At 39.7% G+C, this 15,624-nt stretch overlaps 1 protein-coding gene across 4 annotated transcripts in view; it reads left to right on the top strand.

The window, feature by feature from the left end:
* The window catches only part of EPRS1 (glutamyl-prolyl-tRNA synthetase 1), a 36,387-nt gene extending 27,808 nt beyond the window's left edge, over nucleotides 1-8,579 (top strand). For 2 of the 4 annotated variants that reach the window (XM_072331430.1, XM_072331428.1), the window contains 7 exons: nucleotides 302-457; nucleotides 573-770; nucleotides 1,133-1,306; nucleotides 3,725-3,885; nucleotides 4,818-4,896; nucleotides 7,881-7,945; nucleotides 8,210-8,579. In XM_072331430.1, the coding sequence (XP_072187531.1) occupies nucleotides 302-457; nucleotides 573-770; nucleotides 1,133-1,306; nucleotides 3,725-3,885; nucleotides 4,818-4,896; nucleotides 7,881-7,945; nucleotides 8,210-8,360 (984 nt within the window). In that variant the 3' untranslated portion in view covers nucleotides 8,361-8,579. The remainder of the gene's footprint in view (nucleotides 1-301; nucleotides 458-572; nucleotides 771-1,132; nucleotides 1,307-3,724; nucleotides 3,886-4,817; nucleotides 4,897-7,880; nucleotides 7,946-8,209) is intronic. The other 2 variants (XM_072331432.1, XM_072331431.1) reach the window with 1 other exon arrangement.
* Nucleotides 8,580-15,624: the final 7,045 nt, after the last annotated feature.

The raw sequence follows: 15,624 nt of genomic DNA, 5'->3' as shown, positions 1-15,624 counted from the left end.
CAGATGTTCAAACTTTAACATGGAGAGTAAATGTCAATATAACCATGGGAATGGCTTTTTGGCATGACTCTTCTTGTTCTCTCTCACAATCTGTAGTTGTTGTGATTTGATTCACAGGATAGATAAAATTCAAAGCGGTGGAAGAAATGTTTGGTTTTTTTAATCACAATCTTGAGGAAAATATTGGATTTTGGAGATTTTAGGTCTTGTATTTTTTGCCAGTATTCTAGGAATAAAAGTATTTCTCGATATAGCAAATGCAAAATTCTGAGTAATTCCTAAAGCAGTTTGTTTGTTGTAGGTGATGCAGATACTTGATCTTTATGCTCAAGTGTATGAAGATCTCCTAGCAATACCTGTTGTGAAAGGAAGAAAGACAGAGAAGGAGAAATTTGCTGGGGGTGACTATACAACAACTGTAGAGGCATTTATATCTGCCAGTGGAAGAGCTATCCAGGTATTTCTCTAATAGACTTTTGTTAACAATTATTTTCTAGTAGAAATGGCAGGGTGCTGGAAGCTCTAAATTTGTTAAGGTTAACCAGCAGAATTTTTTGTTGCCACTATTTTAGGGTGCAACTTCACATCACCTAGGGCAGAATTTCTCAAAGATGTTTGAAGTCATGTTTGAAGATCCCAAGAAACCAGGAGAAAAACAGTATGCGTATCAGAATTCCTGGGGCATTACAACTCGAACAATTGGTGTAATGACAATGATTCACGGAGATAACATGGGATTGGTGCTCCCACCTCGAGTAGCTTGCGTTCAGGTGTGTAGAAATTGTTCACAATATGCCTTTAACTACTATTTTATTCTTTTTTCATTTCCTGTCTTGGAATTAATGAGGTTTTCGTATTGGGAACCGAAAATATTTTAACATAGGATGGGAGCTGTCTAATTTATAGAATAATCTGTATGAAGTTAATACGATTTCTTAGGGCATTTGTGATGAACAAGCTCCCTTTAATAGTCCATCAGTTGAAAATAATTGTATCATTGGATGAATAGGGACATGTATTCCTTACTTCTGAGGTCATGAAAGAAATTAGTGGGCCGATATATTTGTTCAACCTTATAAAAAAAGTTAGCTCTTAGTGCAGAATGTGAAATACCTGTTGCATTGCATTGCAGGTTGTAATTATTCCCTGTGGTATCACAAATGCTCTTTCTGAAGAGGACAAAGAGGCTTTATTGAAGAAATGTAATGAGTATCGTAAAAGGCTGCTTAGTGCTAATGTCCGTGTACGTGCTGATTTAAGAGACAACTATTCACCTGGCTGGAAGTTCAATCATTGGGAGCTTAAGGTATGTTTTTTCCTAGAGGGTATCTCAAAGCTTATATAGGTCACACATATGTGTGCCTTGTATTCTGAAAGTAAATGTTTTTGCTAAATGAAGCCTGATAGACAGTGGTCTCCTCTGTGTCGTGCTCCTGCAGCTTAGAAGGCCAATGATATCCTGGGCTGCAGCAAAGGAGAGGTGTCCAGCAGGGCAAGGGAGGCGATTGTCCCCCTCTTCTGTGCCCTTGTGAGGCCCCATCTGGAGTACTGCATCAAGGGTTGGGGCCCATAGTACAGGAGGGATGTGGAAGGCTAGAAAGACGATCACAGGGCTGGAGCACCTGTGAAGAAGGACTGAGGGAGCTGGGCTTGTTCAGCCTGGAGAAGAGAACTTGGTTGGACTAGATGATCTTGTAGGTCCTTTCCAACCTTGTGATTCTATGAAGATAAATCTCTGGGATGACCTCATTGCAGCCTTCCAGTACTTAAAGGGAGCTTACAAGCAGGAGGGGAACCTACTTTTTACATGGTCTGATAGTAATAGGACAAGGTGGAATGACTTTAAATTGTAAGTGGGGAGATTTAGGTTAGATGTTAGGAAGAAATTATTTACTCAGAGGAGGTGCTGGCACAGCTACCCTGATAGGTTCTGGATGCTACATCCCTGGAGCTTTTCAAGGTCAGGTTGGATGGGATTTGATGGGTGGCAGCCCTGCCCACAGCAGTGGGGTTGGAACTAGATGATCTTCAAGGTTTTCTCCAATATTAGCTATTCTGTGATGTGGGTATTCTACTTACTGATAAATGAAAAAGAGGTGCTTTCCTAGCCTTGGCAGTTTGCTAGGATATGCACGTTATTAGCACACTCTGTACCTACCTTATATACCTAGAAAATCAACTGCATGTTTAAAAATCTGTATTAAGTGATTCCTGGATCACAACAGCATGTTTGCGCACAGTGGAATAGAGAAGGTAAACCTGCACAGCTGTAATAAAAAATAAGTGATTTTGTTGATTCAAAACGCTTATGTTGCCCTTCATGTTAGTTGTTTGTTTCATCAGCAGCAGTAGGCTTTTGAAAAATAAAAAGAACAGAACTGAATGAAACAATGTTAATTAGAAATGGGCAACATATTGAGTGATGTCATGTCTGGAATTTGCAATTAGTTGGAATATGTTCATTTTCAGTGTAAAATGGTAGAAATTCCCTGAGTCGTCAAAAGTTCTTGTTGTGTTCAGGTTCCTTTGTGTAACCTCGGATGTTTTTTAAAGTGGAGCTGTAATACCAAGAGTCCATGTTAGGAGGCTTTTTAAAAATAAAAGGAAACAAAAATCAGGTTTACCGAGGAGGTGCAGCAGGATGCAAAATGGATGCTTTTTATAAAATCGATGAAAATACCCTGAATAAGTCACTTATATATGGCGACCTTACATTTACATTGTAGTTAAATGTCATTAGTGTGTATATATATGTTTACACACTACATATATACCGTGTTATCTTGTTTTCCCCACACTCCCTGAATTTCCCCTCCTTCTCCTCAAAAAACCCTCACAAATGAAGTCTTGGTATTTTATCTTCTTGGCTTAAATTTTGACAGAACAAACAGGCAGAATATGCAAACTACATTTTTACGTCAACTTGCAGGCAAGATGCACTCATTTTACCGAGTACTGATAAGGAAGGATAATAGGGTAAAAGATATATATATACATATGCAAGGGTACTAGAGTTATATGTACAAAAATGAACTGGAATGTATTTTGTTTTATCTGCTTCTCAGTGTAGCACATTTCTGATGTTATATTGCTTCTGAAGGCAACCAAGTCATTGGTATTTGTTTTACAGTGGTGTTAGTTCAATTGGTTTTTCTTTGTTAATCTTCCAGTTCCTTTTGGAATCTATTTCCTCCAGAAATTTGTATTAGCATTAGAAAAAGACATTGCAGCACTAAATACTTATAGCTGAGTTTTAATTATGGAGACGATTATTTCTATGTCATAAATGAAAATGATTTTGTTGTTATTTGATACAGTTTTGAACTGTAGCTTTGTGGAAGAGTAGATAAATCTTCCTTCAGATGGATTTCACTCCATTATTCATACTTGTTAGCATAAAGACTTCAAGGTATTGGGAATCATTTGGAAGCTGTGAACTTGAGGGAATTTCTGAGCACAAAGTTAGTAGAAAGCCTGGCTAAATGTCTGTATGATATTTTTAACTTTCAGCTAACTGATGAGATTTCTTTGAGGAGGAATAAAACTGCATGCACCTCTACTTGCTCTCTTATGAACAGCTTTTACTCATTTATTTCAAAGAACTTAAATATGGAAAGGAGTTCCATGTTAAAGCTGTACTTTAAAACAAAATAAAGGAGAAAATTAATTTCTGTGAGAATTATGTACTCATTATCATTTCTTACTTGCTTTTTTTTCCTTGCAGGGTGTACCTGTCAGGCTTGAAGTGGGACCACGAGACATGAAGAGCCAGCAGTTTGTAGCTGTCAGAAGAGACACGGGACAGAAGCTGACCTTTTCAGAACACGAGGCAGAAGATAAACTGAAGCAGATTTTGGAGGAAATCCATGCTAATCTGTACAACAGGTAAATCGAGAAGTATAGAAATGGCTGTGCTAATCATGGATGTACTTTACCTGTCAGAATCATTTCCTCAAGTTATTGATTCAACTGTGTGGAAAGATGGGTTTGGACTGTTTTTCTGTTAGTGGAATTTCATTTTTCTACCTCTGAAACTTATCCACAGTGAATTAAAAGCTTCCCTTAGTTCATGAAAGAGAATGCTAAAGGTCATGAACTTATGTAAGAAAAAAAATACTGAATTCTTGTATTAATAAATAGTTAATAGGATTATTATATACAGGATTCATTGCTGAAATATGCCCTTGGTAGGGAACTGTGGAACACAGAGGTTACCAGTAGATGAAGATCTGCTTTCAGAAGTGTGTGTTAAGACCATATGTTCTATTGACAATTGTTTGCTCATAGGCAATGCTTTTGAAACTGTTTGCAGTTATTTCATATGCCAAATCTCCTGCATGTCAGTCATTGCAGATGAGTTTTACTGCTGGAATATACTTTCTTTTGTGGAGATCCAAGTTACTTACAAGCAAAATATGTTTACTTATTCAGCATCGGAATTACAGAATGCTTTTTAACTAAATTGAAAAGAAAATATATTCATATATATTTGTAAATACTACTTTGTAGTATTTATCTGTTTCTATCTACAGTACATCACATTACAGTACATCTATCTACATCAGTATTGAACTGATGTGCAAAACAGTGTGAATTAACATAGTAAAATACGCAGCAGCCTTTATAGCCTGTTAGCAGTCATTCAAAATTTTGTCTTTTTGGTGGCGAAACTGGTAGAAAAAAAACATAACTGGAATGAACTGATAGTTTCTTTTCTTCTAACTTTTATTTTGACCAACTCTGAAAACTTGGTTCTGTTGACTGGTGAGGTTATGTGTATAAATCTACCTTGAGTTCCCCCACCTCCTTTTCTTTAGAGCTTCTGAAGACTTAAGAAGTCACATGGTGGTGGCCAATACTATGGAAGACTTTCAAAAGGAGCTTGATTCAGGAAAGGTAAGGAAACTTACTTCATTCCAAAATCTTGGTCAACGTCTTCATCTACTTTCTGTCTCTAACAGATAATTGGAGGCTGGAATTTTCAAAGCCTATAAACATACATATGTTTGTAGTTTTTAAGGAACTTTCCCCTAACAAGGAGATGGAAGTGTTCCTTATGGTTACACAAAGGAAGATGAGCTTTCCCAGATTTTGTGGATAAGCTTTTTAATGTATTTATCCTTGCTGAAATACTGTGCTCATTACAAATTCTGGTGCGAGAAGTGACGTAATGTCCTGAGGTAACTTACGTTGCTGCAGTTTGATAATTTACATTTGAAGTGTTTATTTTTGTTAGTAAGTGCTTCTCAGAGAGATTAATGTAAATATTTTATTCAGATTATGATAAGCTACCGTTACTATGCTAATAAAAAACAGTGAAAAACACTTGTCAAGTCCTGTAATAGTGTCTAGGTTAAGAGTCTAAAGTACATGCTACTTTTGTCAAAGATTTGCCTTTATGATCCGGGTAGAAGCCACTGGGTTCATTTAGAATTGCCTGGGAGTCAGTGCTCACCTTGGAATGATATGTAAAATAGGAGGCGGTACTTGTATTCTAATAGTGGAAGCCTCAGAATGAATCATTAAGGCTGTGTATTTTACGGAGCGTTCTCTATAGTGTACCAATTAGATCTAGTCTGAAAATCTCTGAATTTCTAATGGAAAATGCTAACATGTCATAAACCCAGTTACTTCAGTTGCTTTCTGATATCGCTTTATAAGTTAATCTTAGCCTTGACAATCCATCACGCTCTTTTATTGCTTCTTTTATTGCACTCGAATCCAATTTATAACAAGTTTAGGAGGAATGATTGTGAACTTCAGAGGAGGGGCTGATTTTAGCATGCTTATTGAGTTGAGGATACAGGGTTGGGTTGGTTTTATTTAGACGTTTTTAATGCATATATAATAATAGATAATAGTAATGTTGCCTAATTTTCCTCTACAGAAATAAATACAAGAGTGAAATGTTTTGTTTTCAAATAGTTGGAGGCTCCTCCTGCTGACTGCAAAGTATAATTTCCTTCATGCACATTTCTGCAAAGCATCCGCTTTGGTGGTAGATTTAAAGACAAAAAATCTTTAGCCTTTGATTAACAAATGATTCTGATCTACGTTGGTGTTTAAATAGTACTACCACTCCTGTGTGTTGTGATTTCAGACGTAACATTATCTGTCTTTCACTTTCTGAAATAAGCACTGCTTGAAACCATTCTTATCTATCCTCAAGACAAAGAAACAGTCAGGGAAAATGTAAACTTATGTGTAAAAATGATTAAAGTGGAGAGTTCAGTTCATTGCAAGAGCAAAAATGCAATGTGAAGTTAATTCTAAATGGTAATTTACGTACATGTTAAAAAGCATAATTTTAATGAATGCTGTAAGCACACCCCTTTTTCCCCCACCTACTGCAGGTAATCTCAAATGATGCTGTAAAGTGTGTGCTCCTCAGTGGGCAGCACTGGGTTTCATGTACAGTTAGATTCCAGAGGAGGAATTGCACTCGTTGTTCAACATAGTTTAATATATAGTGAAACTTGGACATATGAACAAATAAACTCCAGATTGAAGATGTTTATACCATTCTAGTACTTAGGTTCCAGAAGTTTACTCTAATCACCGTATCTAAATGGAGAAAACTGAGTTACTCAGTTTTATGACTTTCTGTTTATCTATAGATGTTTTATGTACCATATCTTATGGCACATGTATTCTGTGATTTCTTTAAATTATACTGCTAGCACTGGCTGTGGTTTAAGAGGAAAGTCTGTAAGCTGAACTACTCCTGCTTTATTCTTCTACCTCCTTCCTCTGACTGTAACTGAAATACGTGGTTTGTTAGCACTTCAAAAAGATGAGCTGCTTCTGTGTTCTTTTAAGCTCCATGCAGTTCAGTTCAAGCATAGTTCTTTACTATGAGAGTGGTGAGGTGCTGGCGCAGGCCGCCCAGAGATATTGTGGGTGCCCTGTCCCTGGAGGTGTTCAAGGCCAGGTTGGATGGGGCCCAGGGCAGCATGGTCTGGTATGAAATGTGGAGGTTGGTGGCCCTGCCTATGGCCGGGGAGTTGGAGCTTCATGATCCTTGAGGTCCCTTCTAGAATTCTGTGATCAGTGAACCTTATTCACAGTGTTGATAGAGTAAGAATTCTGTTGCCTTCAGCTATTAGCATTACATGAGTGCTCAGATGGGTGCAGGGGGTGTCTTTTTTTTACCAATACTCTTAATTTTTAGTAGTCAACTTAATTTCCACTGCAAATCCACTATAAACCTAAAATGTCTGTAAGATTGAAGTCCAGATCTTGAAAGAGATTTGTTAGGCTCGCTGAGGGTAATATACTGTGTGCATGAGATTTCACATCTACTTTCTGTTTTCTTCAGCTATCTAACATTGAAACCAACTGGAATTTATGCACTGCTTTTTTTCTACACGAAAAATGTGCTCTTGGCAGTTTGGTTTTATCTTTACATATGCATCTGTCTCAGAAAATATGAAAGGCATAGTACTGGGATTAAACTGTGTCATGGTTTTGTGAATGTGCTGTCTTGCGCTATGTAACCAAATGTTTATTCTGTAGTTTGAAAAGTTTAAACTTTGCCTGAAAAATGGGGTATTTCCAGGAGAAGGCAATATTGGTGTTTTCCACAGGTGGAAGATCTGTCGCCTTTAGAGGAAGAAAAACAGCGTAGCACCCTGCCTTGATTTAAATTCTGTGTCGTGTTTTTGTGGGTTTCTTCACGCTGCTCAGTGGAAGGATGACTACGCTTATGTATTTCTCTATTGAAAAAGGGCAATTAAAATTTAATTATAGCAATCAGAAATATTCCTACTTTGAGTACATGTGAGATCTTAGGATTGTTCCAGAGACAAGGAGGAGTCTTTTTGTAGATCCAGAACTGATTATTTTTTCCTCACTCACTCCTTTCCTTCTTTCATTTTCAGATCGTACAAATCCCTTTTTGTGGGGAAATTGAGTGTGAGGATTGGATCAAGAAGACCACTGCCAGGTAAAATAGAAATGAACCGGGAGCATCTACTGGATTCAGAATAAAGATGTTTGAATGTAAAACTGTATGTAGGATACCTGTTGGTATGACAGGAATGTAGTCCTCACCCTTGACCCTTGCTGTCCTGTGCAATTCAGCGTATTTAGTCCCTTAGTTTTGACACTTTCAGAGCAGTTAGTGTGCATTTGAGATTTTATGCACGGTACGCTTTGCATCTTTGTTTTCTGACAAGTGTTCTTATTTACGAATATATTTCTGTTTCAGAGATCAAGATCTTGAGCCTGGTGCCCCCTCCATGGGAGCAAAAAGTCTTTGCATACCTTTCCAACCTCTCCGTGAACTACAGAGCGGGGCAAAATGTGTCTGCGGCAAGAACCCTGCCAAGTTTTACACCCTCTTTGGTCGTAGTTACTAAACTGCTAACGGAAGCACCTTCTCCTTTATCTGTGAATTGAACTTTTTTTTAATAAGACTGAAATAGGCCCCAAATGTAATCAGTTTTGCGACTTTTTAGATAATTCAAAACAACCAAAGCCATAAACCATAAACACCCCCGATGTCAGTCTTAGACTAGCAGTACTTCGCAGACTTTTCTGTAAACACCTCTAATAATAAACATCTACTATGAGCCGTAATGTGCTTTTTGTTTCTTTCTGTGTTGCTGAGTGGAGCACAATATGCCTTGCTCGTGTCTTTTATTTCATTTTTAGTTCACGTGCTTTCTTGTACTCTATGAGAACGTGCCTAAAAGAGTGGAGAGAACATCATCAACACTTCAGTACAGTTTCTACGCAGACTTCTTATCTAAGACATCTGCTTTTAATTTTGCATTCAAAGCTTGCAAATTTTTCAGTCCTCAGTGCAGACTTGCTGTTAACTTCTAGGTGAGATGAATTCTACTCTTTCTGAAAACTCTCTTTTGAACCAGGTGTTTCAAGGAATATATTCATCCCATTGTGAAACGCATTTGAAAGCCTGTCTTTAATTGAATGCCACGTTGTTAGAGAGATGTAGGTGAATGACTTTGCAAAGGTCTGTTTCTCTTATCTTATAATCTGGCATTTATAGCTGTCTCACACTGATACTGCGGTGAGTAATGTATAGGCAGTCTGAAAAGGTATTTTCAGTGCTGAAGATTTTAGGCTGTGGTTCTTTTACTTACAAGCTTCTTAAACTCCTTTTTCTTCTTCACTTACTATGTGTTGCTTTGGCAGAGAAGGCTACATATTGCAGAGGTATGAAATGATTTTGGGGGGGGGGGGGGGGTTGGAGAAATAGTATAGGATTGGCTAAAAAAGTCTTGGCAATGCACAGAATGGTAACATTTGCATGGCACATGTTTAACTTGTTCATTGCTTTCTGGTAAGTTTGAAGGCTGTCTCCCTAAACCCCTTGTCTTGAAGGGAAAATTTGCCTATTAAAAAAAGGAGGCAGCAAGATTCTCCCCTAACTTTTCCTGGGACTGTATGCACTACGTGACTCCCTGCTATCCCTGTTTCCAAACCACAGTTTTTTTGTCAATAAGCACACAGGAGACTTACAGTCCTATTCTCAGCTGTTTGCTTTTGTGTAGATTCATGTGATTGACCTTTCTAGTCAAAACATTGTGGTTGGGACTGGGCACTTTTCATTGGTGCCCTGACCAGATAAGGGGCAATGGGCACAAACTGGAACATGGGATGTTCCATATGAACATGAGGAAGAACTTTTTTATTGTGAGGGTGACTGAGCACAGGACCAGGCTGCCCAGAGAGGCTGTGGAAGCTCCTCTGAAAATACTCAAGACCCATCTGGACATCCGCTTGTGTGTCCTGCTGTGGGGAGCTGCTGTAGCAGGAGGTTGGACCAGAGGATCTCAGAGGGTCCCTTTGAAACCCTAAAATTCTGTGATTTGGTAAACTGAACCAGCAGCCTGTCCAGCTTATGATCGTGTATCTTGTGGTAGTACCCCAGTTTTTGAGGAAAAATGGCAAAAAATGATGAAATACTTCAGACCAACTTGCTCAAAATGCTTGAGCACCTGGAAATTAAATAGTGGGACCAGCATGTTGTTCTCCCAAACCAACGTTGTGTGCCTCAAGAGGTATCACCTCCTGCTATGTCCTCATGTTGAGTGCTCAGAGAGGAGAAGCAGCAATGCACAATTTTGATGTCCTCATGTGTAAGTTCAGGGAGGGCGCCAAGGTTTTATGATGACTATTTTCTTTACAGAAAAAGAACACGTCATTAGGAACAGATGAGCGGTTTCAGCTCCCATTGAAACGCTTCACGACATCAGTATTTTAAAAATGAGGTTATGTAAGCTTCCAATAGTACAGAACAAAGAAAAAGGCAAAACTTAAACGCAATCTTTAACACCGCAACCTTATCAGTCTGAACAAATAGCCAACCTTCAACCAAGTTGATTTGATCACAGTCATGAGTAAACATGTTGACAGTGCTGTTCTCAGAACTGAGTTGCATTCAGCCTGCAGTGGGTTTGTTTGATTTTTTTTGGCTCTTTCCCCACCCCCATAGCATGTTTCTTTCTGGTCACTGGGGGGATTGAAGTGTCTGGAATGTGATGGCTCATCTGTAGGTCTTTCCTGTGGTTGTCTTCCACAAAGGAGAGACAAATTTACGTGGGGCGGAGATGCTTCTGTCAGGTATCCTTCCACCACAAGCACAGTCTGAGCTGCGTGCACAGCTTTATACAAACAGCCAAACAGCCACACTTAATTGCATTGATATGAAAAGAAATAATAATGTTAGGAACCCATCTATTAGTAACTCAGTATAAAAAGTAGAATAAGATAATGCAGATGATTAAATAATACTACTTAGCGCTTATAGTAGAACTGCAGACCTCTTAGTGTTATTTCTTACACTCTTACACTGAAAAGTTTGGGTTAAGTAGTATAGAAAGGCGAGATTTAGTGGAACTGCCTTAAGTAGTGCTGCTCTCTACTGACAAAACTGAGAACACTTGAGCATCGTAGCTCTGCTGCAAAGAGAATGCTTGAGCTTGTGTTTTGGTAATTGAAACCTTGTATAAGGTGGGACTTCTGAGAGCCCCAGTAGTCAAACCTGAGTTATTCCCAATGGAAGGAGAATAACTGTTGAAAACAAAATCTCACTTTTCACGCTGTGCAGTTCAGATGATAAAATGATTCTGTTGAGAATCACTTTCCTTTGAGAAGGAAATAGCTGGAAATAAAATAGAAGCAAAAATGGGAAAGGATGAAGAAGAACAACGTGTGCAGGTTTCTGCACTGTCATTTATTTTACCGTTTCCCTCTAAGGGGTTTACTGGTGTTCTGAGAACAGTGTTCAGGTAGACAAATGGCCAAACGTTAAAAATTACATCTGTTGGCAGGCACTGCTTCTAGCATAGCAGCCTGAACTTTAAATGTAAATATTTTGGCTGTTGAATCCCTATGAGAAAAGTGGAGGGGAGTGTTTGAGTTTTTTACCTTGAGTTAATTCACCTTGGGAAGTCTAAGGCCAGCAAGGACAGTTGGTCAGCTCAGGTTATCAATGTTATTATCTTATCTGTCTACGGAGGTACCGCATGCCATTTCCTTCCGTTTTATCTTGTAACTGTGTTCATGTATCTACACAGATGGACTTAACAAACAAAAACTGGATCATAAACTTTTCAAGGAAGGCACTCGTTCTTATCTATACTGCCTGGTGTGCTTTTAGTGTCCAGATTTCCTTAACCACTGGGATTTGGGAGTGTGCAAAACCAGCAGTGTTACACTCGAGCTCAACGCTAACTGCAGTGATTGACAAGAAGAGTGTCTGCTTCGGGTTCTTTTTGATCTGTTCCAGAAATGGCATAAGGCATAAACTGGCACTTCTGCATCTCTTAGTTTCCCCTTAGCTTCTGTTGTGCTTTCCTCAAATCTGCCTCTTTTCCTTGCAAGCATAAGAGGATTGTGATGGTGTTTTGTGTTGGGAAGGGATTTGTAAATGGGAAATAAACAATGCACTTTAGGTTTATTGTTCAGCTTTTTTATTTACTGGCAGCATGTTTAGAAAATGGCTTCCAGCCTGGCTTCGTTTCCATGGGCAATGTAAGAACATGCCAAAATTATGAGCATTTGAGAGCTCTGGGCTGCTAAAATGAGAGGACAAATCCCTTGTCTTTAGACATTTTCAACTGCCTACCTGAGCAGTTCATGTTCACTGCGTTCTTAAAAGTAATGCCAACCAAGCATGGACTTCAAGTACATAAGAGCAGTCCTGAAGCTACTGACAACAGAAATGTATGAAACAGATATCAGAGGATGTTTCTATGTCAAAGAAATTTCTTCTATAGCTGCTTAAAATTCTAAGGCCACCTTCTTAGTCTCTCTTATCCAGGCCTTATTTTTGATGTCACAGAGTACAGCAGTAAGCACTAATGCTGCCGGTATCCTGTCTTGTTTTGTTTTTAGGTTTGCAGGAAAAAAAACCAACCCAACATCTTCTGAGGGTGGGGCACTCACAAGAGAGTAGCCTTTAAGCTGCCTTCACATGAGGAATGTTGCTAACATGCCCTTTAAACTGATTTATGGCTTTACCGCTGCCTATAAAAGCGGCTTGTGCATGTGAGCAGCACTGACAGGTGGAGGGCAGAAGCGCAGAAGTGAATCGTCCCTTGCAGGTCCTGCAGAACCGCAGCCCGAAAACAAGGGAGCAGTGGAGATGGGTCGCTACTCGGGGAGGAGCAGCAGGCTCATCTTCATGTCCCTTTTAAGCGTCGCACTTTTTGCTGTTGAGATCTCAGTAGCGTACATTGGCAATTCTCTTTCCTTAGCTTCAGATGCCTTCGCAGTTCTCTCTCACCTCATCTCCATGCTCATTGGGTTGCTCGGTGTGAGGTTCAGTCGCATCGGATGGCACAAGACAAACACTTTTGGCTTCGGCAGGGCAGATGTGCTGGGAGCCTTTGGCAACTCCGTTTTTGCCACTGCTCTCATGTTCAGCATCTTCGTTGAGGCAATCAAGAGGTACATCAACCCTCAGAAGACAGAGAAAGCACTGCTTGTCCTCATTGTCGGGATCATAGGTCTGTTCTTCAATGTGTTCAACTACATTATCTTCATGGACTGCTGTTTCTGTCGTGCACCTCAAGGAGACCCTGAAACAGGTAAAAAAATCTAATACAGCCACTTTCAATCTCAGCCTTCTATGTTTCCAATTACTGACTTGTGTAGAGTCTATTTACTGCTTTTCTGAGGCAGGTGAGTACCACCACACCATGGTTTTCTTCATTTTTTGGTTAGCAAGGTAATGGATGTTGTGTCTGAACGTGTATGTGTTTCCTGCTTATCCTGTAAGGCAGATGTAACTATATGCTCCTGTAAGTAAGTGATGTGTGGTGTATTTGGTGGCTTTCTGTAGAGAACGAGGATTTGCAAGATGCATTTTCCTCTTAATCCTCTGTCTGGCTAAACACAAGACAAGGTGTTGTACAGATGTGCCATGACCATAAGGAGATACTTAGGAAAAAACTACTTCTGAAATGCCAGTTATCCACAATCAGTAACTGCCAATAACTGAGTCATTCTGTTCTAACTTTTGTCCAGGACCTGGTTATCCTTTGAGAGGTATATTTTGTACAAGACAAAATAATAGGTCAGTGCAAAAGGGGATTCTCAGCCTTCTTTAATTTGGAACCAAACAGTTAAAGACTACTATTCTGAGAGTATCTGAATTCTGAAAAACTTGTGGATACTGAACTGCAATACTCTTTGCTACTGATCATTAGCACGAGCTTTAAAGAGAGAAGGGAAAAGCAGTGGTTCTCTGCTACCTAAATCTTCCCACCACATGGCTGCAAAAATCTCACTGACTGCAAACAGCCCGTCGTGCTCCGTCAAGAGTTTGCAGGAGGTTCTATTGAGTGCATGGAGGGTTTCACCTTTTAGTTTGCTTTTTTCTCAGCAACATGATTTTCAGGTTTCAGATCTCAGTATAGGAATTTCAGATCCAAAGGGATGGGGACCTTTTATTTTATTATTGCAGAAAGTGCCTCACTTTATTTGATGTAAGTGACATGCATGTGCATATACATACAAGCATAATTCTTTAAAGCAGGAATATTTCAGTTAGGATTTGCATTTAGGATTTTCAGTTAGGACCCAGCATTTGCAAAACATTTACTGGACGCCCAGAGGGAAAGCTGAGAGACCCATTTAATAAAGCTGCTGCTTTTATGTACTGCTGTAGGTGATATCTGATACGTTTTATATTTGACTTTAAGGCTGGACAGGGCTTTTGGAGGTTCTTGTGCTCCTGTGCTGAAATTACAGCCTGTCAGTTTACATTTCAGTGTCTGATGGATAATAGTGGAAAATATTTCTAATTATTATTAAAACTACCTCTACATAATCGTAAAGGTACGACCTCACTGGTCTGCAACACCACAGCCGCATGGGCAGCTTATTTTGTCTGCCTTTTTGTTTAGACACCCAGTTCTTTAAAATTTAAGCTGCTCTTAGACAAGAGCTGTAGTAGTATGTAGTTGGCAAAGGGATTTATTGGGATTCTTGGACTGTCACCACTTCCTTGCAACATCATAACCTCCGTTTGCGATGGTTTCTTGGAAGAAAGTCTGTTTCACCCTAGCAGAAAATTGTGCCTCTGGGTGCAGTCAGGGAGAAGAAACACCTCAGCACTTACAGACACGGATGGAGAGTGTCAGGCAACAAGGCGATTAACAGAAATCAATGCAGATGCATAGCGAAATGCTGGTTTTGCTGCTTCTACAACTCAGTGGGTCTGCGTAGCCAGCCCTCTCCCTCCTGTGGACAGACATCCAGATTCTGCTCTGAGAAACTCCTGGAAGCTCTGTGTTACTTTCAGTTGCATTTCAGTGAGTTAAGGTAGGGATAAGAGTTGTCCCACATCGTAAACAGAGCACATACATCTGTCTGTGGTTCTGTCACCGTTTCTGGTAATGTTCATCTTCTCTGTCACGAATGGTGAAGCAATGACATTTTCTTCCCTGACCGGCCTGGTTGATCAGAGGTGTCCCTACCCATGGCAGCGGGATGGAACTAGGTGATCTTGAAGGTCTCTTCCAACCCAAGCCATTCTAAGATTTCATGACTCTATTCTCTAATTCCAGTTTAGGTGAAATTTCGTATTTATTTCCTCTCCACATTCAATCTGAATAGGATTTGTAACTTTTAAAAATGTTATTCCTCAAAAACAAAACAAAACAAAACACTCTAGTCTGAAAAGCGTATGCGTGTGCTTTATATGCCTATAATAACAAAAGGGCTGCTCCGAAAGTAATGCCTCCCATTTTATGATGTCAGAGGCGAATGTTGGTGGTATGGCAGTGGAGGCTGAACCTTCCCGCCAATATTCCATTACATGTTGCTGCTGTGCAACAGATGGCAGCAGAGGGGCAGCCTGACAAAATGGTGACTGACTTGTCAGCGCAGAGGAAGAAAAGGCATGTCATTGGATTCCTCAAAGCAGGAAAATTAGCACCCACCGTGACACTCACCAGCGCTTGCTGAACATTTATGGGGACCAAACAGTGGATGAGAGTGCAGTGAGGTGGTGGATGGTGTGTCTCAACAGTGCCAATAATGATGGCGGGTCACATCTGCTGGTACAGATATTTATGAGCATGATGAAGATGCATAACTATGAGCATGGTGCATAGCTATCGGTGGTGACTGTTGAAAAATAGGGTT

The sequence above is a fragment of the Excalfactoria chinensis genome, chromosome 3, assembly GCF_039878825.1.
Source record: "Excalfactoria chinensis isolate bCotChi1 chromosome 3, bCotChi1.hap2, whole genome shotgun sequence".
NCBI lineage: Eukaryota > Metazoa > Chordata > Aves > Galliformes > Phasianidae > Excalfactoria > Excalfactoria chinensis.
Note: the sequence above shows the minus strand (reverse complement) of the source record. Positions and strands in the feature narration are given on the sequence as shown.